Source organism: Microtus oregoni, unplaced genomic scaffold, assembly GCF_018167655.1.
Source record: "Microtus oregoni isolate MIOR12 unplaced genomic scaffold, Mior012 000027F_ref0000203, whole genome shotgun sequence".
NCBI classification, from domain to species: Eukaryota; Metazoa; Chordata; class Mammalia; order Rodentia; family Cricetidae; genus Microtus; species Microtus oregoni.
In genome coordinates this window covers 25023730-25051151 of record NW_024543086.1, presented here as the reverse complement: position 1 = coordinate 25051151, position 27422 = coordinate 25023730, and the positions used below count along the sequence as shown (strand labels likewise).

General features: G+C 44.7%; 1 protein-coding gene across 26 annotated transcripts in view; it reads right to left on the bottom strand.

The window, feature by feature from the left end:
• Rbfox1 (RNA binding fox-1 homolog 1) overlaps positions 1-27422 on the bottom strand; it is a 2144901-nt gene that overhangs the window by 45308 nt on the left and 2072171 nt on the right. For all 26 annotated transcript variants that reach the window (XM_041676152.1, XM_041676159.1, XM_041676174.1 and 23 more), the window contains 2 exons: positions 15474-15606; positions 4779-4818 (listed from right to left, as the gene is read on the bottom strand). In XM_041676152.1, the coding sequence (XP_041532086.1) occupies positions 4779-4818; positions 15474-15606 (173 nt within the window). The remainder of the gene's footprint in view (positions 1-4778; positions 4819-15473; positions 15607-27422) is intronic.

Genomic DNA, 27422 nt, shown 5'->3' with positions numbered 1-27422 from the left:
ATCTTTTTTTTTTTGTTTGTTTCTGGAAGGAAAGCTTCCCTCTCTGACAAAAACGGAGGTGATTAAAGTCCCTGTCTCATGGCTGTGGTGAGGAGAAGAAACTGTGGCAGGGAGTGAATGCTGATATCCTCTTCCATGTCAGCCTCTTTGACACTGCTGAGTTCTCATAGTGACTGAGGAAGGCTGGTCTAATGCTCATCCCTGCCCAGATCCCTTTCAACATACAGTCTTGGGAAGAAAAGGTTTGAGGTTTAAGTTTGCAAGATTCCTGGTCTCTGTGTTCCCAAAGCTCCAGGCTCAGTCCTCTTATTCTCAAGCTCACACAATATGGAGGGAGTGCACCTATTTATTGCAAGTGATTTGAATAAAAAACAGTTTTGTTGTAACACCAGAAATTCCAACAAAATTTAAGAGTAGTATGAAATGCATTGGGATCTTGTGGAAATTTACACGCTTGGGGTGGTGTAGGGGTCTCAACATTTCTCTCCCTTCAGAAACTTAAGGAATTCCCAATAAAGACTCAGGTAACAGTGATACTCTGTTCTTCCTGCTTCCTCCCATCCCTTCCATTTCTATCCTACTATCTAATTCACTGTTGTCTTACTACAATTTCCACCAAGCATTAACCACCTTTCCATTGCTCTCCTATAATTTCTCTGTCCCTTTGTCCATTTTCACCGCCGTTGATCAGATGCCATCTTTGATCCTCCTTGCGCATGTCAACCACTTAGTTCCTATGCCTTGTGCAGCGCTGAGACGTCTATAGCTTCACTGGTGAATGGAGGACCTGGCTATGCAGGTCTAGGGAAGTTAATTTCCACAACTTTCACTTATTGCTCTTGCTATTGTTTATTATTTAATTTGACACATTTTTTAATTAAAATGAGTGTGGTAGGTAATTAATTATTACCTTGACAGGATCTAGATTTACCTATGAACCACACTCTGGACATGTATGGCAGGAAGTTTCTCTGCTGTGTTAACTGAAGCGAGAAGACACACCCAAAGTGTGGGTGGCACCCTCCCATCGGCAGGGGCCTCAAGCTGACCAAAAAAAGAGAAAGCAAACTGAGTCCTGGCTCTCGTTTCCTGACCGTGGATGCTTGTGACCAGCGGCCTCAGGCTTCTCCTCCTGTGCCTTCCAGCTATAAGTGACTGTACACGCAGACACAATCCCAGATAAGCCTACCCTTCCTTAAGTTTCCTTTGTCAAGGATTTTGCCACAGCAGTCAGAAAATGAACTTATGAGTTCATTTCAATACCTTTCACTAAAATGCAAGTTACCTTTCAGACTTAGTAGACCATTTATAAAAATGGCATCTGTCTTTTAAAATGGAAGTCGGGAGGACTTGGGTGATAGCCCTGCACATGCTCTGCTCCGATTCAGAACTTGCCGTGTCTGTGATATGTAACCATCTTCATAGTGCGCAAGCTTGTCCCAAAGCCCAGGGACAGCAACTTTCTGGCAGAGATGCCCCCACCGCTCTGTATAGAAAGGTTGCTTTTTTCTTCATAGATTTTTTTCTGAGCACATGACCCATGACATTTCTTTATTATCTATCGCAATTTTCTGGCATCTACACTCATTTCCCCCTCTTTCTTCCACTTTCCCTTCTCTGAAAAGTTGAAGAAGATCATTGGATGTGGGAGCTGGTGGCTCGCCTATTGGAGCGATCTGAAAGGTCTTTCCAATCCTTGGGGCTCCAGTAGTACTTAAAAGTCCCAGAAATGCCCAAGAGACTCAGCTTCAGGAGGTATGGGAGCAGGACCTCGGAGGACAAAATGAGGAGGATTTTGGGATGCAGGGAATGGGGCAGTAGTTTGCAGCGTGTTCTACCATGGGCATGGTGATCCTCTCAGAGAGGCTGCAGGGTGGAGAAGGGATTGAGCAGGAAGAATGTTCCTTGATTAGATCTGACCAAATGTAGAAACTAGGCATTTTAGCTAATGGATTATAAAGACATATGAGATAAAACTCAAATGGAGACGGACTGAGCTCACACATCCCAGAATCTCTGACAATTACCCTGGACCTATTTATTGTGGAACATTGTAATGAGATTGTAGGCCTAAGGAAGAAACTTTTCTTTAAATAAAACAGAATCCAAAATAATTTTCCAGAAATCCCTCCAGCAACCATCACTTTAAAAAGTGTGGTCCTCAGGGCGTCTCTGCAACTCACAGTTCAGACTAATATCACAGCAGGGTAGCAGGCCTGTGGCTTAAATCCACACATTCAGGGAGATCTTTCCAGTGGGACTGAGCCTTGCTTTGTGCAGGAAATAATTCATGTCATTTGCTTCCTTTGAACTTAGAGCTGCCCGTGGTGGCCTGCTCTGCTGCTGAGGTGGAAGGGCCACCGGGCTAGCTCACTCCCATCTCACCACACTGTGGGAGGCCAGAGGACAAACACTGGGCAAGCAGTAGGCTAACCTAGTACTTCAGCAGGGTAGGTTCATCACACATTTGGAACACTGAGAAGACACAGTGTTGTCACACTACCAAAAAACCCTTCCCTTGAGGGCTTGAGCCTCTTCTCATTCAGTACAGACTCTGGCAGACCCACATTCCTGGGCCTGTTTAGTTCTCTCTGGTTTTCTGATGTAGCCCCTAGTACTCCAGGATACAGTGTACACAGTGCTGAAATCACTCCCCTCATCTCTCTCTCTCTCTCTGTCTCTGTCTCTTTGTCTCTGTCTCTCTCTCTCTCTCTCTCTCTCTCTGTCTCTCTGTGTGTGTACAAATGCACACATATTGGGGCAGTAGTCTGTGGAGGCCAGTGTTTGACATCAGGTGCCACTCTCAATCATGTCTCTGACTTTTGTTGTGAGCTGGGGTCTCTTACAGTACCAGGAGATCACCAGTTCACCAGGCTCAATGTCCTTAGGTCCCACGGTTCCACCTACTTTTGCTAGCCCCGTTCTGGGATTACAGGCATACACGCTAAGCCTGGACTCTTATGTTGGTGCTGGGACTCTAAACTAGGTATCTCTTGTTTGCGTGGCAATCACGTAACTGACTGAATCATCTCCCCATTCCTGCTTCCTGTTCTTGGGGCAGCCTTGCCCCTGGCTAACACTGTCTTCTGGTTGCACAAGAATATATAAGGCCAGGAAGAGATAATCCACTTTAAACACGTATGGGAGAGCACAGTTAATGACCTATTATAGCTTTTACATATGAGAAAATGAGGCACAGAGAGGGGGTACCCAATAACTGACAACCAAATTATAATGATTTTATTTTTAACTGGGGATATCCATACTCCTTTTTTCTTGAACAGATATTAACAGAAATAGTTTTCTTCCTAGTGGACTTGATCTCTTATGAACATCCTTCCACCTCTCAAGTTTAAGGACATAATAATAAAGTTCTAAACTCAGCGATGCTGTGCCCACTTACATAATCCTCTCCAGGCTACCTAAGGGCTGCGGCTATAGACCGACTTTCAGATTCATTTTATTCCTGAGGGTGGGACCAGGCTCTCCCACCTCACATTTGAAATGCATGAACTGAAGGTCTGGGGAATAGGGCATAGTAGGGGCAGCTTCAGTTTTGTACTTGAGAGGAGTTAATTGTTTGGGGGATAAATGAAAAACATGTGCATTTGCACTCATCTAGCGAGACGCCAATACTGCAGTAATCTGGAGGTGACAGTGAGCGTCTTACATACAGTCAGATCTAAACTAAGTCCGTCACTGGTGGAGATTCATACCTTGCTGCCAGACTGTAGCAATGTGAAATTCAGAAGGAATAAAAGAAAATAAACAGTGTCTCTCATTTTCTAACAAATAGCATTAGTTTGCACAGAAATATGGTTTGATATTTTTTTTTCTTATCTAGTATGTGAAAAACAAGTATGCTTCTGGAAACTTAGTTGATGTTATTAATGGTACATCTGTGTGCTAGTGTGTGCGTGTGTGCTCGTGTGTGTGCTCGTGTGTGTGCGTGTGTGTGTGTGTGTGTGTGTGTGTGTGAGAGAGAGAGAGAGAGAGAGAGAAAGAGAGAGAGAGAGAGAGATTTAGAAAACGGACTCTTCTGCAGCCCACTTAGCTCAAACTCTGTTCCAAGGTCCTCTCATCACACCAGTGCGGCACTGGGATCTAGACCAGGGTAGGGAAGGTTCAGTGCGGTTCTGAAGATGAGACATATCTTTCTAAAGAGGAGTATCATGAAATGCGACCAATGAGCAAACAGCTCCACCCAAGAGAACTGTTCGGAGAGGGGAGAGGATGAGGGTTGCAGAGGAGAGGGCTGACCCTTCAGGCCCACACATTGCCATGGCAGGGGTTTAGTGCTGTGCTTGGAGAAAAGAGAGAAATGCAATATTCCTAGCGCTGTGTCGATAAATAATTACACTTATAAGGAAAGCATGGAAAACTACCAACCATGAAAATCCCTTCCAGTTCGCAGCAGCTGGTAGCTACAGCTGTTGTTCTGAATATCAAACTGAAAACACAGAGAGCATATTGAGAACGGTAGAGAGCATGTCGCTGTGGGCGGAGCTTTTAATTTGGCAAGAGAGAAAAACCACCTTTTCTAATAGATGCAGTCATGTTTATCTGTTCCAAAGTTGATCAAGTCCAAGTCATTAATTCCCCTCAAAGAGCAAGTCGCGTGTCTTTTGAGCTCATGATCACCTTGAAAGACACACTACGGTGGGAACTCCTTGTTGACCAGGAAGGGGTAATCTGTCCCCACTGAGTTCAGAGCAAACTTGTATAAAGAATGACTCCCAGAGGTAAGGAGGACGACATGCACGTTAATGAATACTTACATAAATGTCTGCACCATAAAATCCATCCTGGTAAACAACACTGTAAAGATGCACACACAAAGAGAAACATTCGGATTAGTGCAGTTCCCCATGCAGACGCACCAACCCCCGCACGGGCCAGGTTAGTCTGCTCTCATGATCTGAAACACAGGAACGGAGGAGAGTGGCAAACTGATTAAGGAGGTTGGAGACAACAGCTGTCCATCAAATCGGGAACTTTAGGCTGCGGTTCCATGTAGGACCAGGGTCACAGTGCTTTTGCTTGGGCACCAAAATGAACTTCCCACTCTCAGAAGAAGGTGCAATGCATGGCTTAAAAAGGCAAAAGGACTGGTGTGCATTTCCCAGTGACCTACACAGGCCTGAGAGTCTTAACAATATTAAAGTTTGCAATCAAACCCCAGTGCCCAACCCCAACAAACACGAAATCCAGCATCTGTTTAAGAATGGGCTTGCAAGGGCAGGGACTCAGAGCAGAACACTTTGATGATGCACTAGAACTGAATGGCCTCAGGGAGCGCCCAGGTGGCTCAGATGGGGTCAGATATTTTCTTCTGTCAACATTACATACAGTAGCATTACCTGTGGTAGTTCTGTCAGACTTTAATTGTCAGTATAACAGAAAACCTGTCTGTGTATCTGTGTGTAAACATATGCAGATATGCATGTGTGCAAAATATGTATGTTTTCAGATGCACAAATGTATGGGAGTGCATATATGTGTTTGTATGCATCAAGGCCTTATATATTTGTGAGTGAGGGGGGGTTCGGTTGTGTATGTGTAAGTATTTAAATAAATCATATTCAGGCTAAGGCAAGATTCGGCTTTATAACTAAATAAACCTAACTACATGGAAGCTTTGCATAGTGCACCCAGTCCCTGGACTTGGAATCCCAGGAAGAAGCCACTTCCAGGGGGCAAAGAATGATCTTGGGCTTCTCTGAGTTCCTTGGAATAGCAAGGCAAAGAAACTCATAATAACACATTCTCTGACTTAAGTATTTGAGTGGGTCTACCAAGGCCATATGTACGCTGGACACCTCGCAGGCTTTTGTGAGAACAGCAGATACCCTAGGTACAAAAGGCTGAGTTTCTAAACTTTTGCTTTCAGAGGGTGGTAGTCATCAGTAACCTCCCCTAGCATCTCCCCATGACATTTCTGGGTGATTTATGAGGCGGAGAATCAGCGAATCCACTGTTGAGTCAAGCCAGGGCCCTAATAGAAGCACAACTTTGATTCGAAAGGATTTCATGAGAAGTATGAGCACGCAGAAAAGCCAGGCAATTCAAGGCAGGGGAGAGAGCACTTCATCACCTAACGGCACACGCTCACGCACACACAGCAGTGACACTGGCTTGCTGGAGAACACGGAAGCACACTTCTTTCCCAGAGCTCTTTCGGAACTGATTGGCAAACCCCCAAGGACCATTATCCTTAAAGTGTGGCAGGGATGTCACACACTAAGGAGGTTGGTGGGAATGCCTTTCAGCTGTTGTTTGTGTTTGATCCTGGTGGGCTACAGTACATTGGAGCACTTGTCAAGCAGTGCTAAGCCCTAATCCAAAAGGCAGGCTGAGGTGTGTAGGGTCTTGAGCAGGCTTTGAATCTGTGTTCAGCATTAACAACGTAAAAAGACACTGTCTGTTGTGGGGTCAGGAGGCAAGGTCAGCTCCTACCAACGGGCTTTAGAACAGATCTGATGAAAAGCAGGCAAGCAACAGATAGTTACTCGGGGCCCCAGAGCACAGACTTGAGCCTTAGCTTCATCAAGACCACGTCTGTGCCAGGTTTTCATGCCATCATGCCTTTATTCATGCTACCACTTGGTTGCCAGCGTCTTTTCTACCAGTATCCTCATTCAAAATCAGCTAGATCACCACTGAAGAGGCAGGCAAGGTGCAGAAACACAGACATCTATATCAAAGTGCTGCTTCCCCGGCAAATGGCTCTGCAACCGGAACAAAGTTGCTAAGACAGCTGAGCTGGGTTCACTCTTTGCAAAATGGGAAAAGTGGTAGCCAAGGGGCTACCTCAAGGCACACACGTGCAAAGAGGTATAGGATTTAGCCAGGTGATGCTTTCGAAGTGATGCTCAGCATGTTTAACACTGAGGCAATAAGTTCTCTAAATGAGACCCAGGCTACCTAAAGCTGAGTTCCATGTCCTCCCTGTGAGTACCAGAGTCCATGTGTCAGACTCTCTATCTAGGCCGCTCATTAGTTTCCTCCCACTGTAAAAGGCATTTGTGCCTATGATTTGTTTGGACATCAAGGCTGCCCTCGTAGGAGTTCCACCTATTGCATCTCATCTAAGGTTTAATTTCTTATTTCAGGCCCAGAAGACATACAATAACTATGTATCCAGAGGATGATGTCCACACCCTAGAGAGGAGCAGAAGACAGAGAGTCTTTTCTGTGTCAGCTCCAGGTAGAAGTTAATCATTGGTCAGAGAATGATGTCTCCACTTGGGGCTTAGAGTCAGGGGTGTCGTTAATTCGAAGATAGCACAAGCCTCTTGGTGAGACACTACCTTCTTATTTTATAATTATTACTGTTGTTGTTGGGGGCCTGAGGTTTGAAGCTTGTGTTGTTTGTGTATTCAGCTGTTAACGGTTGTTGACGTTAGAGGAAAAGAAAAGACATAAGATTAAACAATCCTGGATCCTACCAGGACAGAAAACTAGAGGGGTGTGGATAAATATTAATTATTTAAAAAAATATTAATCATGTAAATACGGGAAGCCTTGCATTTTCCCAAATGCCTAAGGGATGGGCAAGGTCTGCTTTATTTTGTGGAAAATAGAGAGAAAAGCCAAACCTAGGCCTAGGAGGCTCAGGGGCACACAGCCTAGAGCAGGGGTGGAGTCCCATGTCATGTGACTGAGACTTGGGTCTTACTCTGCCAAGGAGATGAGGAAGAGCTGAGCTGCAGTTGCTCCTTCCTCCAGAAACTGCTTGTGCATAGGGGTCATTGCCATGCCAGTCTCCCCATCACTCTGTGTTAAGAGCTCCCAGACACCAAGAAAGAGCACACTGTGCTATTTGCCTTCTGGAGCCTTTCCTCTGAAAAATAGCCCAGCTGCTGTGGTTTGCCCTCCACCATGGGCGATGGAAAGATACTGAATCCTCTGATACCCCAAATTTCTGAGATGTGGAGTTGAAGGGAGACTGAGGGCAAGCTTCCTCATTCTGACAAGAGCAAACAAATGGAATGCAAGTATTGTCTTCCTGCACTGCAAGGTTTCCTCTCCCCAAGCACTGTGCTGGGCCATCGCAGGTGAATCTCTCCCACCACTGCTCTCTAGAGGTCTAGAGTCCCCAGAGGGGAAAGTGCAGCCACAGCCATGCATCAAGCTGCAGTCGCAGCTGCAGCCTTTGCTACAGAATGTTAAGATGGGGGCACCATGAAAGAGCAAACAATAGGAAAGACGCAGGACCAGGGGAACCTGGAAGGACTTGCAGGCAGGCAAAAAGAATGGCAAGTGTGAGGACCCACGGTTAGAGGTGTCTGGATCTTTGGAGGGCCTGGAGGAAGGGCACAGTTAGTGGCTTTGGGTCCCAAATGCTCTTTAGAAAGTGGTGGCTTCTGAGCAAAGGATTTCATCTGTTACCAAGCACAATGAGAAAGATTGCTCACTTGTGCCAAGTATATTTTGGAGGCACAAGGGAAACAGTGAGTGATATAACCTTCATGATGTTAATAACCCCGGGAATCTATGAGATGATATAGCCATCCTCATTTTACTGGTAGAGTAAAATAAACCTCCAGGAATGGGCTGTCAGTTTTACAAAACTGCTATTTCCCCTAAGTTATTAGTCATAGCACAAGTATCATTCCTGAGATGACTCAGGTTCGCAGGGTGACTGCTCTAAGATGGGCCCATCAAAGCACCCTGTGATCCTTACCATCCTCCCCCACTCACACAATGGACAAGGCCCCCGTTCCCTCCCTAGACATGAATAAATTGACTTAACTAATAAATATTCTAGCCCAAGTATTTTTGTTACATAGCCAAACTCTTAATGACATGGCAGGCAGTGGTGGTTGGACTTCAATGTGCCTAAAGTTCACCTGGGGGACTAACTGAAATATTGATGGCTGGGCCCTATACCCAGCCCAGAGCTATTGATTCAATAGATCTGGATAGAGTGGGTAGCTAAAGGATTTGTATTTCTTTCAGGTAATGGGCAATGTCACTGCTGGTAGTTCAAGCCTTAATTCACTATGCAGTCAAATACAATCTTGAACTTCTGGTCTACCCGCTTCAGCTCCCCCAGTGATTTGAAAACAGGTGTGAACCACTATGCCAGGCCTTGCAGTGCTAAGGATCAAGTCCAGGGCTATATGCATGTTAGGCGAGCATTCTGCAAATGGGGTGTCATGGCAGCTGCTAAGGTGCTGCTCTTGAGGCATGGTGAGTGTGGGAGAGCCCTTGCAGAGCTGAATGGTCCTTTCCGGGAATGGCTCCCAGTGCTTTTCTAATGCCTCAGCCAACAGATACATATGTGGGAAAAGAAGATGGAGCTTCGTGTGGCGGATGCAGCTATAGATACACAACGGTTCCCACACTGCAGAAGGGAATTGCTGTCATGCACGGAGCAGATGCGGTCCTATTTTAACGCAGAAATGGTCTGTCTAGTCATGCAAAGGTAATTGTGTTGCCTGTCAATCACTCTAGGCCTGCAATATGCTTTTGCACGAGCATGATGCAAATGCACAACTCATTTTCTTAAGGAAGTAATCATGGTAGTTAAATATTTGGATAGAGGCAAGCAGAGAACGATTGCACTATAGCAAATTAGCTTGCTTTAGAAAAAGAAAAAAAGGAGGATGGACAAGAAGGAACAAAGGCAGAGGGTGCCCCAAACTAAGCAATCTGTTTGTGGAACGGTATATATACCAACCACAAATGTGTTTTTGTAGGAAAGACATTTAAAACCTCTTTTCTCAACTGACCCTTTTGCCTGGAAAATAAATTACATTTTTGAATATGTTCAAATGTAACTGTCTAGAATGGTTATCAGGTGGCTCCATGCACACACTGGGATTTGTACATAACTGTGCATGTGTTTGTATATGCACGTTTTCCCGGGGAAAGTACATATTTTTGAGAGGATTACCAAAAGAATCTGTGCAGGTCCTGCCCTCCCTGGAGCCAGTGCAAGTATGTGGGATGGAACACACCTTTCTTGTGCCCCGGGTGGGTTGATTATTATTCCCATGTGTGAGGTGGCAGGCTCCTAGGGACTTGCTGGTGTCTGAGCACAGGACCCTGAGCCTCTGGGTCCACATCTTCCTGGTGACCCTTGAGTGGACTAATGTTGGATGCTGAGGGTTCATTACTTGCTGTGTAGGAACCTATGGCTGTGGTCTTGGGCAACTTTAAGAAACTTGCCCCTGGGGTGCTGTCTGATTTTTATTGTGGTGGTACTGAATTATCCTAAACTACTTTTCCAGGTAACTCTAGAAATTGTGTTACTAATAAGTACCCTAATAAGTTACTAGAGCATGTGTGGAATTTCACAGTAATAAAAGACTGCAGTGGTTAATAGATGATTAGTAGATTATCAACTAGACATGACCTAGAATCACCTCAAAACAATCCTCTGGGCATGTCTCTGAGGAAGCTTCTAGATTTGATTAACTTTGGTGGGAGGAACCATCTTGGCTGTGGGCAATGCAGGTCCTGGGGTCTTAGAATGAACAGAAGGGGAAAAAGCCAAGGGAACATGAGCAAGCATTCATCCTCTCTGCTTCCTGACTGAGGTTGCAGCATGTGCCACGGCCTCACGCTCCTGCTGTCTTGCCTTCCCTGCTGTGGTGGACTGTATCCTGTGTGCGCCATGATAAAGCATTCCTTGCTTCCTTAAGATGCTTTTGTGTGACCTTTTGTAGTAGCAACAACAACAACAACAATAACACATGTTATAAAGACCATAGAACAAAGACTAAAGCCCCATAGCCAGTGCTGGAAGTTTAGCGAGTTTACATTTCCTGGAATGCTTCCTAAGGACAATATATTATATCACCATGCAACATACATAGTACACACTTGATAAACATCTACTTAATAATTACTTAGTGTGTTGTAAACCAACGCCTATGCTGCTGCTCCTCAAGCAATGGGGTTAACCGCTGTGTCCTTTATGAGATGTTGTGCTCAGTCTAGTGAGTGTGTATCCAATTCCACCTATATTGCTAGCCTGCAAGCTACTTTAAATGGCAACTTCATAATGGAGAATTTCTCATGAATATGACTCATTGGATGATAGAACATTGTGGTTTCTCCAACAAAATGTCAGTAAAGACAGGTAGAAATAGGAAAAGCCTCATACAATGAACTCTGAGAAAGTCCACTAAATGAGGTACTATGCTTAGTACATGGAATCCACAAACTTTTGGTGTGCCTCTCCCTAAGACTTTGCCTGTGCTTTGTGGGGGTAATATGAGGTTTGTGAACTGCAGGGGCTCCCTACTAAAGAGGTGAACTATCCACAAAGGAAGAGACACAAGATTAACCCTGCATCGCCTAAAAGGGAATGGGGGAGCACTGAGTGAGGGGAGCATGGGCGACTTACAAAAACGTCAATAGTCATATCAACCTCGACAAGATTAGCTGCAGTCCAGCCAACATGTCCTAGCATTGGTCTTACTGAGCCGTAACCTTGTGGGACTCTTCCTATTTCATCCTTCGTCAACCCTATGGAGCTGGTGCGTGCTTTACTCTCCTATCAAGTGCACTGTGTTTCTTGTAGCTTTCCAGGGTGGTAAAATCCGATATTCACTCTCCAGGGTCTGATTCATTTACTATTGGCAGCTGGTAGTGAGTTGCTGGCTGTGTTTAGTGTTGTCTGCTTATTTCTTTGATCCCTCTATTGTCCACGGGCAGCAGTATTGTTTCAGGAGTGATGATCACATGTTGATATTTCCAGATTGTTCTATTTAGGTATACCACAGAAAACAGAATAGGACCTCTTCATAATCTATGCAGTTTAACTGCTGGGAGGGCAGAAAACAGATCCAGCTAGGAATGTCTTTAATGAGTTTCCTTGGATGCTTATATCAGCATTGGATCCCTTCAAGGATTATCCTGGGCTCCACAGAGGTAGCTATGAAGTTTTTGTTATATGTCACATGTGTGAGTGTGAGAATGTGAGGGTGTGTATGTGTATGTGTGTGTGACTGAATATGTGTGTGTGACTGAATATGTGTGTGTGACTGAATGTGTGTGTGTGTATGTGAGTGAGTGAGTGAATGTGTGTGTGTTTTCTATTAGAGAGAAAAAGTATGTAAGCCCATGTGGACCTAGAATAAAGAAAATGTTTAGGGCTTTAAATTTTAGTAACATAGACTCCTATTGGATATTGTATAAAATATAGGTTGTAGATAGATGCGACTTCATTTGGTGACAATAAGAAAAAAATTCTTCCTTAGTAAATATATTTTGTGAGGCAATGGCAGAAAAAAGATGGAGATGGCTGGGTGTGTGGGTCCTCACAGGACAGGATCTTACGATGGCAGTTTGGAACAAATGGACATGATCTTGTCACACACGTCTTCTCTTCTGGGAAGCCTTGTTTGAACACCCATGCTGAGCTAAGGACCCTTCCTTGGTAAACAGGCCTCTGTCTTACCATCTATCACATCAATGGCAATAGTTGGCTTGTATATCGGGGCCCAGATCTCACGTGCAGAAATTCCTGTGAATGTGCTACAGGTAGCAGACAATGGGGCACAAAATGTGGCTGAATGGGGATGGAGGAAAGATGTCAGTCAAGCCTAGAAATCTTCCTCCAAAGGACTTTTGAGACAGCAGCTCTGGGAATTCATAGTTTCCAGACCACCTCCAATCTGGTAGATCAGGCCATGGGAACAGGCTTGGGTCTACAGCATCATTGCTCATTGGGTCAACTCAGAATCAGGTAACTCTTTCCTCTGGGACATCCATGTTCTTGGTACCAGGTTGTTTTCTTCAAAAGATGGCTCACCTTCCTTGTAATCTAAGCCAATGAATACAGAGGGGAAAGGGGGAACCAGGCACCTAACCAAATCTCCATTTTCACCAGTACTTTGTGTCTTACAGATACTTGATACCAGCCTTCAGCCTCCATGTGGAGAATCTTTTATAATGAATTAATTACCGAATTAATAATTTGTGTGTGTGTGTGTGTGTGTGTGTGTGTGTGTGTGTGTATGGTGCTTCCACACAAGTGTGCCTGTGAGTTTCTATGGAGGGCAAGGCAGGGCCTATGGCATTTCCTACCATCTCTACTTTACTATCTTGAGACAGGGGCTCACTGAACTGGAAAGCTTTTTCTTTTGTGCTCGTCTTGCTGACTAGAGAGCTCCCAGGATCTTCCTATCTCCATCCTCCCAGTGCTGGGATTACAGGCATGCCTAGCCATGCCTAGTTTTTTTTTTTTTTTTTTCTAACATGGTGTTAGATTCAAAGAGAGGTCTTAATGTTGGCAAAGCAATTGCTCTAAGTCAGTGAGCTATTGGTCCAGCTTCTGGCATTGAGAATTCTATTTTAACTTCTAATTCCAGAATTTCGGCCATAAGGTCATTCCCTGAGTGTAGTTCAGCTAAACGAACACTCTTTCCTCGGCACTTGACATTATTTGTGTTCTGTTGTGTGTTCTGTATAGACCAATGACACGATCAAGGAAGCAGAAGGGAACAGGTCACCAACGCAACCAGGACACTTAAGAGGACTCCTGGAATATTACATTTTCGTCCCTTCCAAAAGAGTCATAAACATGTCGTGTGCCATTTGGAAGTGCCTCCTTCTCCCTGGCAAACATAGCATTAATTAGTTATGCATGGTTATCCCTGGCAAAGAGCACATTCATTATAAGTTAGTAAATTCCAATTTTATAGCAGGTGGGTTATGTTGGGGGTTTTACAAACTGTTTATGGGAGGATAGGCCATATCATTTTACTTAATTTTTCCTTTTCAATATAGTAATGAGATACTGTCTAGGGGTCAGTATATATACAGAGAAGCTACAATTACCATGTACTAAGATGAAGATTTCCAGACAGAATAAAGTGTCATTTTACAGGTATGGCACACGAATCTTTCTTTAGCACTAATGTGAACCCAGATGGTTGTTTAGCTGTTTCTGCACCGCCATGTTTTTCAGAACCCATGTATCAAATGGGCTCATGCTAGGTGGGCATTGTACTGATTATAGAGTCAAAGGTCCTTTATATGATAGATGGATGCATTGGGGGCATGGGGAGACAGTAAAGCTGGTTGGCTCTTACTTTGTTATCATCCCCAGCCTCTCTCGTCATTTTGACCCACTAAGAAGCTCTGCACTGACTAGCGCTAATTTTCCTCCTCCTCTTGCCTTTTGCTCCTGTTTTGATGATTCTTCCCGGCCTCCTTCTTGCATTGTCTCCAGCCTGCTTCATGCTCTTTGGCTTTTCACACCCTTCATATGGGCTCTGTGCAGTGGGCGGGATATGAATAAATAACAAGAGTATTTCCTTTGTCATCTGTACAGCGAGGGAGCTGGGGTAATTCAGGCTTCCTAAAGGATGCCGCAAAGCTTTTAAGAAAATGCATTTAACCCTGTATATATGATCATGAGCATAGACATATTCTTTCTGTAAATGAGAAAGCTAGTCCTTGGCCGGCAGAAGCTCATACCAGATTCTCCTTAGTATAACCGAATCATCTATGCATCTGGAGAAGTAAGTGGAGCACAATACAGACTGTGAGCCAGGCAATGCTTTGCCCTGAGAGTAGGGATAACCTAAGGACCATGGTATGTTTAAGAACATGTCTGGAGTCTATCCACTAGATACCATCACCTGCGTCTACTCTGTTGGACCAATCAAAAATATCCTAGACCTGCTGCCGCCTCAGAGGCACCCCTCTCTCTTCATGCCCAGAGGTGGAGGAATGCTCTTCCAAGATCCCTAATGGAGAATAGAGGAAGTGCCATTTCTGGGTGGTCTATGTTAGTCAATCTTTCTTTCCCTCCCACCATCCCCCTTCCCTCCTTCTTCCCTTCCTCTCTTCCCAACCATTCCTACATCTTTAGTCGTCAGTAACAACATCCAATCACAGAAGGCCTCAGTTGGCAGTAAGAAACAAATCCATTCTCAGTTTCCCTGTGAAGGAGAAAGACCAGGCTGGGCTATTTTGGAAAATGTAAGTAAAAGGCCAATTAACCATAATTTCATTCCTGTCTGGAGTGTTGGGTTTGACTCAACACCTAATCTTCTCAGGCAAAAGTTCATCTGCCTGGGAGTGCAAAGTGTGTACGGGGAGGGGAGCAAGATCACCCCAGTGATTTTTATGTATGGGAAACCTCATGTCCCTTTGAATTCAAGGGGTAAATGTAGTCCAACCTCCTTAATAACCGGATGCTTGCAGTCATCAGAAACACATCTCTGGCTGTAACCCTTTCTCTGTTCTCCAGCATTCGGTCTCAAAGAGAATTTACATAACAACATGTGACACGTAGAACGCGTAAAGGCACCAACCACGACCAGACAAATTACACTCAGTTTTCAACACTCTTTGCAAGGTGCTCTGCAGCAGGCGCATGGTAGGCTGCATGCTGGGGAGGTTCTGGGGGTGGTCAAGACCATCATGCACTCGCAAACACTCCGTGCCTCTGGGGAGAGAGAGCAGGTGCAGGGAGGCCCCCCCTCCCAGGAGGGTGCGGCACTTACCCGCCATAGGCCGGGATTGGGGGTGGGGGCGCTGCAGCCCTGAAGGTGTTGTACACGGTGCGGCCGCGGCCCCTCAGGTGGGCCCCTCGGTATGCAGCTGCAGCAGTGGCGGCTGGATATGGAAAGCCAGGCACTATGGGAGAGAGGAGAGAAGGGAAAGCAGGATACCGTGAGATGCACGTGTAGTCTGGTGAGGACCGTTTTCCCAACCCTGTTTGTGCCGGGTCTACCCTTTCTCAGTAAGATTCAAAGGGCAAACAGCAGAGCAGCAAGACTGGAAACAAACGTGGTGAGTGTGGCTTGGGTATGACAGCGGTTTCTGACCATGAGGATATAGGAAATGACAGACACTTATAGAGAATTTCTAAGGACAGGAGAAACCTCACAGCTCTTTGGAAAACGTGCTTGTATAGACATGATTTTGAATGTATCCTCTTATCCTGGATATATATATATATATATATATATATATATATATATATATACACATACATACACATACATACATATGCATGTGTGTGCATATGTTCTTATTTGTGTGTATGCAAATATTCATATATTTGTATATCTACACATACACACACATTTTTCCATATGCTGGCAGTTGTCTCGGAGGCCAAACTGCATTGAATTAAGAGTTAATTATTTTTTCTCATAATTTCCCCCCTGTATTTATTCATATTCTACACTCCTTTTATATTCATACCTGGCTTGTCACAAATTTAACTTTTTGTGGGGGAAATTGTTAGGTTAGAACGTAAGGCTTTAGACATTCTTGCTAGCCTAGTACTCCTCCCTTGAGCAGCATCTCTGTCTTTGCCAGGAAGTTTTGTTTGAGGCATTCTTGCAGATGTGTGCTGTGAGTGTGAAAACTGCTTATGTCCTCAATGGTTTACCAGCATGGCATAAGCCCCTAAGCATCAGTGCACATATGCCTGTATCTGCACATAGGAATCTGACAACTACCTGTGGGGAAGAAGTGGGTACCTGGGTTCTCTTGTCTAGGGACACAATATCAGGCGTGATGAAGACTTGGGAGAGGAACTATGAATGGCAACCCCTCAAGTCTTAAACTCCTCTCGGTGGCCATTCCACCCATACATGCTGATGGGAACTCTTCAGGAAGGTCCAAACAGCCATTAGGAAAAGAATCTGCCTCTAGCTTCCCAGTCTCTTGCTAAGCCTCACAGTGCTACCTATGCTGACTCCCCAGCACACTTAAAAAGCACTGTACCCCAAACCTTATCCCATACAGAGACTGAATTCCTGGAAAACGTATATGAAAAACAACTGTTTGTAAAAGCTACAGTAGGGACCCAGGGAGCAGAAACGAGAGGCACAATAGGAAGTCTGTAACAGCCCCACACACCCAATTCTTCTTTCCCAGGCTTCTGCAGGGCTTCTGACCAAGTGAGAGCACACTCATTTATTCCACACTAAAGATATTCTCCACCTGGTATCCACACTGCCAGGAGGGACCCAGCCCCTTCCAACCATCACTTTCAGACAGAAGACTTCCGCCCCAGTTATCTTACATCCAAGAGTCTTTCCCACACGTGCTGAGGTGTGCACCTGGGTGAGTGTTGTGGGAACAGCACAAAAAGAAAATGATAAAGTACATTGGAAAGGTGTGCAGGAACCCCCAGGAAGTACCTGCTCTCTAGGAGGTGCCACTGTGAGTCTGGAGGCCTTAGAGCAAAGCCTTCTCTCTAGGTACAAGAGTGGGCTTGTGCCTATGAGGTGGGTGAGCCAGGGCCTTCCATGGTTCTGCATGCATTCTTAGCAGGGATTATTCCCTTGAAGCGAAGATCAGCTGTCAGTGATGGTCTGGAATTTGGTCCACATCCTTGAACAGGGGCTTTTATGGCACTTTTCTTTGCAGCATGAGTAAAATGCTAAGATTGCAGAACAAAGCCAGATGGACTTTATCTTCCTTTTTCTGCCTGAGGTTTTATGTTGGACTGTTTTTATGATTTTGATTATCAACAAATTGTGCAAGCTTATGAAACTCTCATGCTAGTCCCCAGCACTCAAGTTTCAACCAATATGGCAGAAATGGAGGAAGCAGGAAATGCTGAGCTCATTCAAGCCTAGGGCTATGAAACACAAGAGATGCTCGCTTCAGGACGGGGAGATGCTTGGGAATGCTTCCATCCCTGACACCATTTCACCATTATTTAAACAAAATTTTTCATAGAATGTTTTGCATTTTGAAAATAAGGAAAATGAGAAATGTTAAGTCTGGTTGAGCAGCTGACTTGTTGTGTGTGGGCACTCAGTAATAATACTGACCGATTTATCTCCCTGCCCCCCCCCCCCAATTCCTGCTATGGAGCCACAGGAGCGAGGCCAGCTCTCCCTCAGGTGATGAGCCTGCTTGAGGGTTCAGCTGTGGAGACGAAATGCCACGTGAAGCGGAAGCTCAACACTGGAATGAAGACAGCAAGCGTGGTCAGTGTGCAGAGCCAGGTCTCTATTCTGAGACCCTCTGCTTTTCTCGGGTGGGATAACTGCCACCTGGAGATACTGAGATGAGGCTCTGGGCTGTTCTGAGCAAAGCTCATTAGGGAATGTGACGAAAATGAAGAAAGAAAGAAGGGTGGTGGTGGGGATAGTGCTTGGACACCCCCATCCTCTCATTCTCCCCTAACTCCTGCCTCCTTCTCCTCTCTTCCTCCCTCCCACTATTCCTCTTTCCTTCCCCCTCACTTTCTTCCATTTTTATATTCATCTTCTCCTTTCTTTCATTGCTTCTTTTCTTTATTTTCATCTTTCCTTTGTATGCACCCACATACATAAAACTTCTTTCTGAAGACAGAAGCTCTGGGCCTCCCACGTCCTAATCAAGTAGCTTGGATTGTATGAAGACAGAAGGAAGCACTCTTGTTTGGTGCTAGAAAGCCAGCTCCATTAGGGTAGGGCTCTCCATCTGCCCTGCTCTTTGATTTGGAAGAGTACGTAACTGAATTCCACCCCAACCTTGGTCATTCTTTGGTACCTAACTGCCTCCTTACTTCTAGGGGAGCATGGCCCCTCTTCTTCACTGTCCACTTCCCATCGCTGCCCAGAACTACAAATAAACAAACAGCACAAGTGATAGAGTTTGTCATGAGCCCTAGAAAGATCATCTCTACTGTGGTCCTAAGGGATGCTGAGCTGATCCACAGATGCTACTAAGTACAGAATCCACAAGTTTCCAGCAGAAAAAAAGACTGCTTGAATAAACGTGACATTTAGAAGAATCCTCAGTATAAGTCACTTTGATTTTAGGGTAGACAACATAGTTCAAAAATGGTTCTAGGGCTCAGTAAGGAAAGTGCTTGCTGTCAAAGCACAGGGAATTGGGTTTTTGAGCCTAAGAATCCATATTTTAAAACAAAACACAGGCATCTAGTCTCAGCACTGAAGAAGTGCAGTGGGGGCTGAATGTCTGACACTTGCTGGTGAGCCAGCTTAACCTAAGCAGTCAGTCCCAGACCATGAGTGACCCTGCCTGAAAATAGCGAGGTGCCTGGCTCTTCAGGAGGATCAGAATCCGAGTTTACCCACAGATATGCACACTCCCTCCCACTGACTCTACACCCAAGATGTTGCTTATTCTGGGTAAACTTTCCCAGATAGGTAGTACCTACCACAAACTACTATGCCACTCCATCCAACCAGCCCATAAACAATGTCCTTCCTGCCCAGCAACAGCTCTCCCTGAGCACAGCAATTCTGTGCAACAAACAAGTTAGTGTCTATCCATATGATAGGACTTTTGGAGTCACTGCTTGTGTTTCTCCCTTCTTTCAATGTTGTTCTCCCACCACTGCTGATGACAGCATAGCTATCACGTGACACGAAGTCACACTTCAGTTTCAAGGACAAAGAACACGTCTTTCCTCTAATGATAGGACAGAAAAGGTGGAAAGCTTCTTACTTGCAGACTGGTCATGTGTTTACAAATGCTGATAGGTGGTCAGTGTGTATTTGAAGCAATTGCCTGGGCAGATAATCCAGGCACAGTTATATTCTACAGATATAGAGGGAAATACCTCTCAACGATTCATTTCCTTCATGATGCAACACTTATCTTACTTAGTAAAAAATATTTTATTATCTATGTACATTTTGGCTCAAGAATTTGCATCCATTAAGTAGATAAAAAATTATTGGTAAATGCAATGTAGGGCCAAACAAAAAGCACCACATATCCTCTCTATTTCTGTAATCAAGTAAGCTGGCATTAAAATAAAACACATAAAAGTCACCTTGGCTAATCTTTCTATATAAGCTGGGTTTAGTGGTTCCTACCTGTAATCCCAACACTTACAAAGCTGAGACAGGAGAATTGCAAACACTGAGGCCATCCTGAGCTAGATAATGAGATCCTGTCTCAAAGAAACAAAATAAAAAACAAAAAGATGTTGACTTACAGGCATCTTTAGAACCGTAACTTTTGCCTTGGCTTCCCTACCCCATAGATAACTTGAGGTTATTAAACACCTAAATAAAACCACCACTAAATGACAAAGGGAGCATTCAGGTTGATTTGTGGATGCAGAATTCAATTCTGGATTTCCTACTGGGTGGAGAAGATGAGGGAGCGAAAACTCATACATACCCTCTTAAACCTGTGTAGCATGAATCAAAGTTTGGAAAGTCGGGTGTCAACAAAGTGAAATTGGATTTAGCTCATAAGCTGCGATGGAACACCAGAAAAGCACAGGGCAGAATCAAAAATCCCCTAGGTGTCTGACATGTCTCCATTTCCAGCTCCACCCAGCCCCAACCGAAGCCCTTCAGATAGAGAGATGGATGACAGCAGGTACATGGGGTGGGATGTCACCTCACCCTTGGGAATAGGAATCTTCCTACACTGTGGATAGTCAGTGGAAGAGAAGATTAAGGGAAGGAGAAAGAGGCACTCTGTGAAACTCAAGCATCAAGGCAAATTAAGGGTTTTAAATGGAAGACATTTTGGTGTATCAACCAGCCAAATGAGACATTTACCGAAGTGTCTACTGCTTCCTGCCTATGTCTCCCTCAAAGACAAAGCTCTCACCTTCAATGAGCTTCACGTTCATGTATTTACATTGACTAGTACCTTCTCCCTCTCCATCTCGTTTATGAACATGGTGCTTACCTTGGAAAATAAACACAAATGAGATCATTTCACCAGCCTGGAAATCCCATGAGAAGAAACACAAAGCCAGTGGAAAATACTTGACGGTTATAAACTGCATATTAAAGTTTTAGAGCCTGGGAGAGGCAGAAGAATAGCAGATGCAAACCCCGACAGGGGGCAGATTCTGCATCAGAGCCATAAAAATATACAGCCCGCTTTAATGGGCAATTATTCTTCGCATTTGTGTGCTGGGTTGAATTTGCATGAGATTGCCAGATGCCCTGGTAAAGGTGTTGCCATCAGAGTGGGTTCCTTTTGTCTTGTGCCTTCTACCCCCTTGCATCCAGAAGCCTCGCTGCTTTTCCCATCCTTTGAAGACACGGAAGCACAAGTGCGCGCCCTAACCTGTAGGCAAATTATTCTGCAGACCATGGATGGTGGGCAACATTCAAATGCTTGAACTTAGGGGTGCAGATGAGCCTTTGACAGCAGGTTCGGGGAATCCCTTGTGGCGGGGACTCACATTTCATGTGTCAGACTATAAATTATGATACAGACACACTGGGGTGCCATAAGCAGCCAGCCTAGCGCCTGAGAGGCAGGGCATTGTGCAGTAAACATTTCCATGAGAGGTCTAAAAATCGGATTATTTTTTTCAAATGGCCAAAAATACTAACTTCTGTTTTCAAAATGAATCCAAAATTCAAGTCCACCAATCTGGTTTGGGACACAGGGTTCACACGAGACCACATCACTTCTTTTTAAGCAGAATTTGGTAGCAAAGGGAACATGGCAGGGCGCATTAAATTCTAGGTTAATATAGAAAGGTCCTCTTTTAACCCGGTAATTTTAGGGCTTGGTGAGAAATGGGAATTTTTCTTTCTTTCTGTCATTTACAAAAAAATCCCAAACAGCTGCTTAGCTTACAGAATTTCTGGTGCTTCTCACTCACAAGTATTTATGTCTGAAACCTCCATTTGGGGTCCACTCTTGTTCAGCATAAATGATGTTAAACGCTGCTGCTCAGAAGTGAATACAACTACATTTTGGACAAACTGGTTCCTTATAGGACATCCTCATTTGAAATGCATTGAGTGGGGAAACAAAAAAATTTCTAATTAATGTACAACTCTAATCACCATTCTCCACATGGAAGAGTAATTTTTCACTGTTCATTTGCTTGGTTTAATCTCAAACCTGACATAACAGAAACGCAATGCCCTATAAATCTCCACTCGTTCCTTTCTTTAATATTCATATCCCATTGAACTGCAGAGGCTGGTTGCCGCATGCTACCACAGCATCCAAAAGCGTCGATAAAAATATTGTGAAAGGCGAGATGTGTTTCTTGCTGGCTGCGCGGGCCATTTATTGGGGGGGGGCACAATAAATGGCTGGTGGATTGTCCCTGGCTGGCTGGCTGGTGGGTGATTAGTGATTAATTACCTTGCAGCAAATTGACACGGCACCAGGAAATTGACACAGGCCTGATTAATTAACTTTTTATGGGCGGTAGTTACTCACAAAACACTGCGTACCATAATTGAATCTCTTTACATAACAGTCATGGTACAAAAGTTTTAGTCAAATCCAAATTAGCCAGAAGTTTCTAAGGCTGCTTGGGTCTGATTAGGATGTGTCTGTAAGAACTGGCAAGAATTTGAACTTGGAGAGAGATGTGTGGTCTTGAAAGGAGGTGGGGAGGGGGCACATTGACACCGTTTCAGCTTGACTGCCAAGGCAAAATGTATTGATCTAAGTCTTTACTTCAGCTAGACTTGGAAGGGAGACTGAGATGTCTCATTTTTCTCCTGCTTCATGTGGCTACTGCCTCTGAGTGGCTCTGGCAGATTCTTTTCCATTTGTTTCATCCATGAAGATTCCATGAGGCAAATTTTGTTCTGCTGCTGGGCTCCATCTTTTCACATCATCTCTCACATCTTGTCCCTTGATGCTGATGCCACCACATCCTCCACAGTCATGTTTCCTCTCCCTATAGTTTTTTTTTTTCTTGCCGCTTTTTTGACTGACACACCCTTCTATGGCTCTCCATCAGACTAGCCTGAGAACTATACTTTGGGGACTACTGTGTCTCTAACATGGACAAAATGTTCTGGCACAAAAAAAAAAAAATCACTGAAATGTTCTGACTATATCGCCAGATTCTGCAGCAGTTCTGTTCTAGGGAAAACTGGGACTGGGTGGCTAATCCTAACCCTGAATCTGGAAGTCTTAAGATGCAGCCTAGGCAGGTGGTTCACTCCAAGGACAAAGCCTTGTTTACTTACGATGCCAGTGCTGAGAGATCCTGGATCTCACTTGTCTAAACCCTGGGCAGAGATAACTGGAGCAATCCTAGCAAAGATGTGATCACAGTTGGCAGAATTTTAGCCTGTGAGACTCCATTATCAGATGGAAGAGATTCAATTGCACGATAGCAGCTAGCGTTTATTAACACTTGCTAATTGCCAGATGCACAGATTAACCCATTAGCTCTTCAAGAAACCATATGAATCTGGAGGATTGCTATTTTTTCTTTTGCTTTTTTGCTTTTTGGGGAGCGATTTGGAGTCTAGAACAAGTCTGCAGCTTCCTCTCCAACATTGAGCCCCTGAGTCTTATGTTTTTATCCAACCCCTAGGTATCACCCAGTCCATTTTCTACTGTGCTTTCTGTCTCTGTCTCTGTCTCTCTCTGTCTCTCTCCCTCTGTCTCTCTCTGTCTCTCTCTGTCTCTCTCTCTCTCTCTCTCTCTCTCTCTCTCTCTCTCTCTCTTTGGAGGATAGTCCAATGTGGCTTTCCTCCTATTCCCTGCACAGCTGAAATATCCTCTGCTGTGTTTTTAGCTCATCTGACAGATTCAGCCTCAATCCATCATGCATTGGGTGAAATCCAATCCATCATGAAAGCAGGGGACTCCTTTGACAAACTTCCTGAAGATCTCAGTATATTCCTTGTTGGGGGAGGGATTATGCCATCATTGCCCTGTGTGTTTATAGTCTGAGATTTCAAGACACCTGTGAAAGCTTCAATGCTCTTCCACTAATTGGGTGCACTTCACAGAGATGATCATTTATTTTGATAAAAATCTAAAAGTATCTTATTTCCCTTCCCTACTGTAATTTATTTATAGATCTGGATATACGCCAGGGGTGTATATGTAAACTATCCAGCATATTGAGATGTATAAGTAGCAACTAGGGTTACACTAGGGCCATGTCAGTAGAGGTCTCATTTGTACACACAAACCTAGTTACTATAAGTTCATGATAATTCAATTCTGCTACAACTTCTGAATTTGAAAGATTGGAATAAGAAATATATTTGCAGGCCTGGGTGATGGCTTACTAGTAGAGGAATATCCTGCAAGCAAGGAGGACCCCAGTTCAATCCTAAGAACTCATATTAAATAGCCATACGGTGACATAAGCCTTTAATCCAAACACTTGGGAGGTAGCCACAGACAGATCCCTGGGGCTCACCTCACTGGCCTGTCAGACTAGCCAAATCAGTGAGTTTCCGGTTCTGGGAGAAACCCTGTCTCAAAAACTCAGGTGAAGGAAGACAGAGGAAGACGCTTACGTCCACCTCTATCCTCTACATGTGTGCACACATGTGCACACACAGGTACACACACACTCACACCCATGATAAAACTCATTTCAAAAGCTGGGACGATTTGAATATAAAACTAATTTACCACCGAGGGGTGCTGCATTTATTGTCCTATATGTAACTGATTTGTTAATTCCTCTCTCACATACCATTTCACCCACAGCTTGGTTTGAAATAAATCTCCTGCTCGTACATAAATGGATGAGCTAGAAGAAAACCAGGCACAACGAACACGTGGGGATTTGTTCTGGATCGCAGGATTGGTGTTGCCCAAGCAGAAGGATTTTTTCACCCCAAAACAGCCCATTTTGAAAGGCAGAACAAAAGCCACACTTGTTACCCATGCACAGGAATATTCTCAAATCATTCATCTGTGTGAGGCTGAGCAGGAATGCAGCTTTGGTCTCACTAACTGCCCCACTGTTCCCACTTCCTGCAGAACCTAGCATGTTTCTCTCCTGTGCTACAAATGGCAGGGTTAATGCAGCAGATGCATGGCGGGCGCTGCCAGGCTGTGGGGGCTGCAGTCCCACACCTTCTGTGGCAGAGGTCCTTGTGATCGCTCTGACTCGCAGGTATTGACAGACCTCCCCCAGGCAAGATTTCGGTAACATTTCATTCAACAAAATGGAAATGAATCTCCATCTTGGAGTGTTTAACTTGGCAGCACTGTAGCCGGCATTTGCAAAAGTGCTCTCTGTTGTTGGAGGGAACAGAAAAGCTGGAATCTATTTTAATTTAGATGGAGCCATTTGCCATAATCTCTTAGTTTGACGGAATCAGTACCAATGTCAACTCGGTTTTATTTTTTTATCCCCCAGGAAGCCAAGGGAGGAAAAAAAGAAACCAAATAGTTTATATAAATAATGACTTTATCGAGTGCATATATATACAGTAAAGGTTCAATTGTTAAATCATTCATGATCTATCTAACAGCTGGCCAGAACAGTGAGCTCGATGGATTGCCTCTCAAGGTAGGAAGCAGGGCAAGTGAGATAAATTAGCTGCCTTATGCTGGGCTGGATTTCCCATGGTTCTCTGGGGCGGCTACAGCTCTCGAGCTTGAGGTCCTTAGAGGGGGGCTGGCAGTGACTCACAAGACAGGTATGAGATGCAAATGCATGTGTTCATTTCACATCCAGCCGTCTCTGTGAGGGGAGCTGTTCTGTCTGTCAGGGTTTGAGGCCATCTGCCTTTCAGTTGCAGCATTTAACTTAAAATAGAACAAAAATCCCCACAAAAACAAAAACTGAGTCTAAGCCTCTTATCAACACCCAAAGCAAACCTGTAGGACAGGTGCCATCTGCAGCTGCTGATCGCACGCCTGCGTCAGGGGCTGGCATCCTGAGGCCCTCTTACAGACTGAAGGAGGGCCATTTGGAAAGTGTCCAGTTTTCCAGTCAGCACACACACACAACCTTCCTAATTAGGTTCTGTGGGAAGTCAGTCTGTTTTGTGAGTAGCGGTTATGACTCCAGAAGTCTGGAAAAAACTTACATCATCATTTCTTTTAATGCCCACATATAAGTAAGTGTCCAAGACGACAGTCGGCGGCATCCCGGCTACCACACAGGCAGATCATGCTGCCTCTAACCCCCGTCTTTTCTCTGTGTAATGGAGAGTGCCGTGAGGATTTTGTGACGCCAGTGATGGGAAACAGGATGTGTTAGTGGAAACTAGGACACGGTAGTTTGAGGCGATTGCTGCGTGGGAGGCTGGGGTGGAGGGGCAGAATACACGAGCATGCACAGGCCAGGCTAGGTAACCTCCGGGTGTCATTCCATAGGGGTTTTGTGTTTTTAAGATAGGGTCTCTCACAGGGTTGGAACTAGTCAACACCACCACAAAACTGGGCATCCAACAAATTCTCTGAATTTGCCTCTCTCTTGACTCACCCCAAACCTGGTATCATAGCATGTGCCAACATGTCCAGCTTTCCTTACATGTGTGTTCAGGCCTGAGCTCAGGTTCTCATGCTTGCATGGCAATCACTTACCATTGAGCTGTCTTCCCAGCTCTTTCTTGTCTTTCCACAGAAAGAAATTAGGTATCAAAAGCCTGCATGGCATGAAGACAAAACCCAAGATTGGTGCAATGTCTGTGTGCAGTTGGGGTACTTGGGCCTAAAGCTGCATTTCCTTGCCAGTGTGCTCAGATTCTCTGTAGCCCTACACTGGCCTGTGCTGGCTTTTATCTGTGGTTGATAACATGATTTAGGGAAAGTTTCCCTAGCAATAAAGCAAACGTTTAAATTCTTGGGTGGATATGAACTCTGGCAGGTTCCCTTTCCTTCCACAAGAGACAAGCTCCTCCTCCTCCAGACATCCTTATCCTGGGTGGGGAAAATTGCTTCTGAGGAGGGGGCGGGGCCCTGTACTTGCATTCAAGTCTCTCTAATCAGAATATCCATGCAGGGAGGCCCTGGAATCTCTCTTCCAGCTCTTGAAATACACATCTCTCATCCCTAGTTCATTGTTGCTCTTCTGCAGGTCTACAGACCTGGGGGCCTTAGGGTTAGCTGCACACTTGGCTCAATTTACAAATCTCAATCTGCCAAAATTGTACACCTACACTGTGATATCACACTGCCCTCTTTTGCCCTTCAGGAACCAGGTGTCTTTTTAAGCTTTCACCTCTAGAACATGTATAGGCAGAGATCTGACCAGAGAATACCGGGGATGGCCCAATCCCTTACTATTTTTAAATTCATTATAGCTTTGGGAAGCAGAGAAGTGCAGAACAGCACTTAAAATATAAACTTCTCAACATAAGCTTCTCAAACTACTGAAGGATTTCTCTGCTAGCCCTGTCAGGGCTGGAGAATGGGTGGGCATTGTCAAGGAGCTGAACATATGAGCTACACCAGGCGGTTGATCCTCTTAAGCAAACGTGAGCATTAAAAAGTGCTTCCTCTCAGTGCTATCACAAGCCTTGGTGTTTCTAGGGAATTTCCCCAGTGCAACTGCCTCACCGCTTTTCTGAAGCATCTCATCTCAGCCTTGTTCTCTGGCTTTGTGTGTGCTCAAATCCCAGGGCAGCATAGTTTATTGTTTTAATATCTGTCTGACACAAAGCAAGCGCATCCTCCAGTGACTCCTTATCTGTCATATGTATTTCTGTGAGAGAAATATCAAGACAAATAAGATGTTTGGGGGCATACCATAGGATGGGAGCTCTGCAACTGGCAGTCTTTTGCAGAAGGCAGACCCCCATTTGAACAAGACA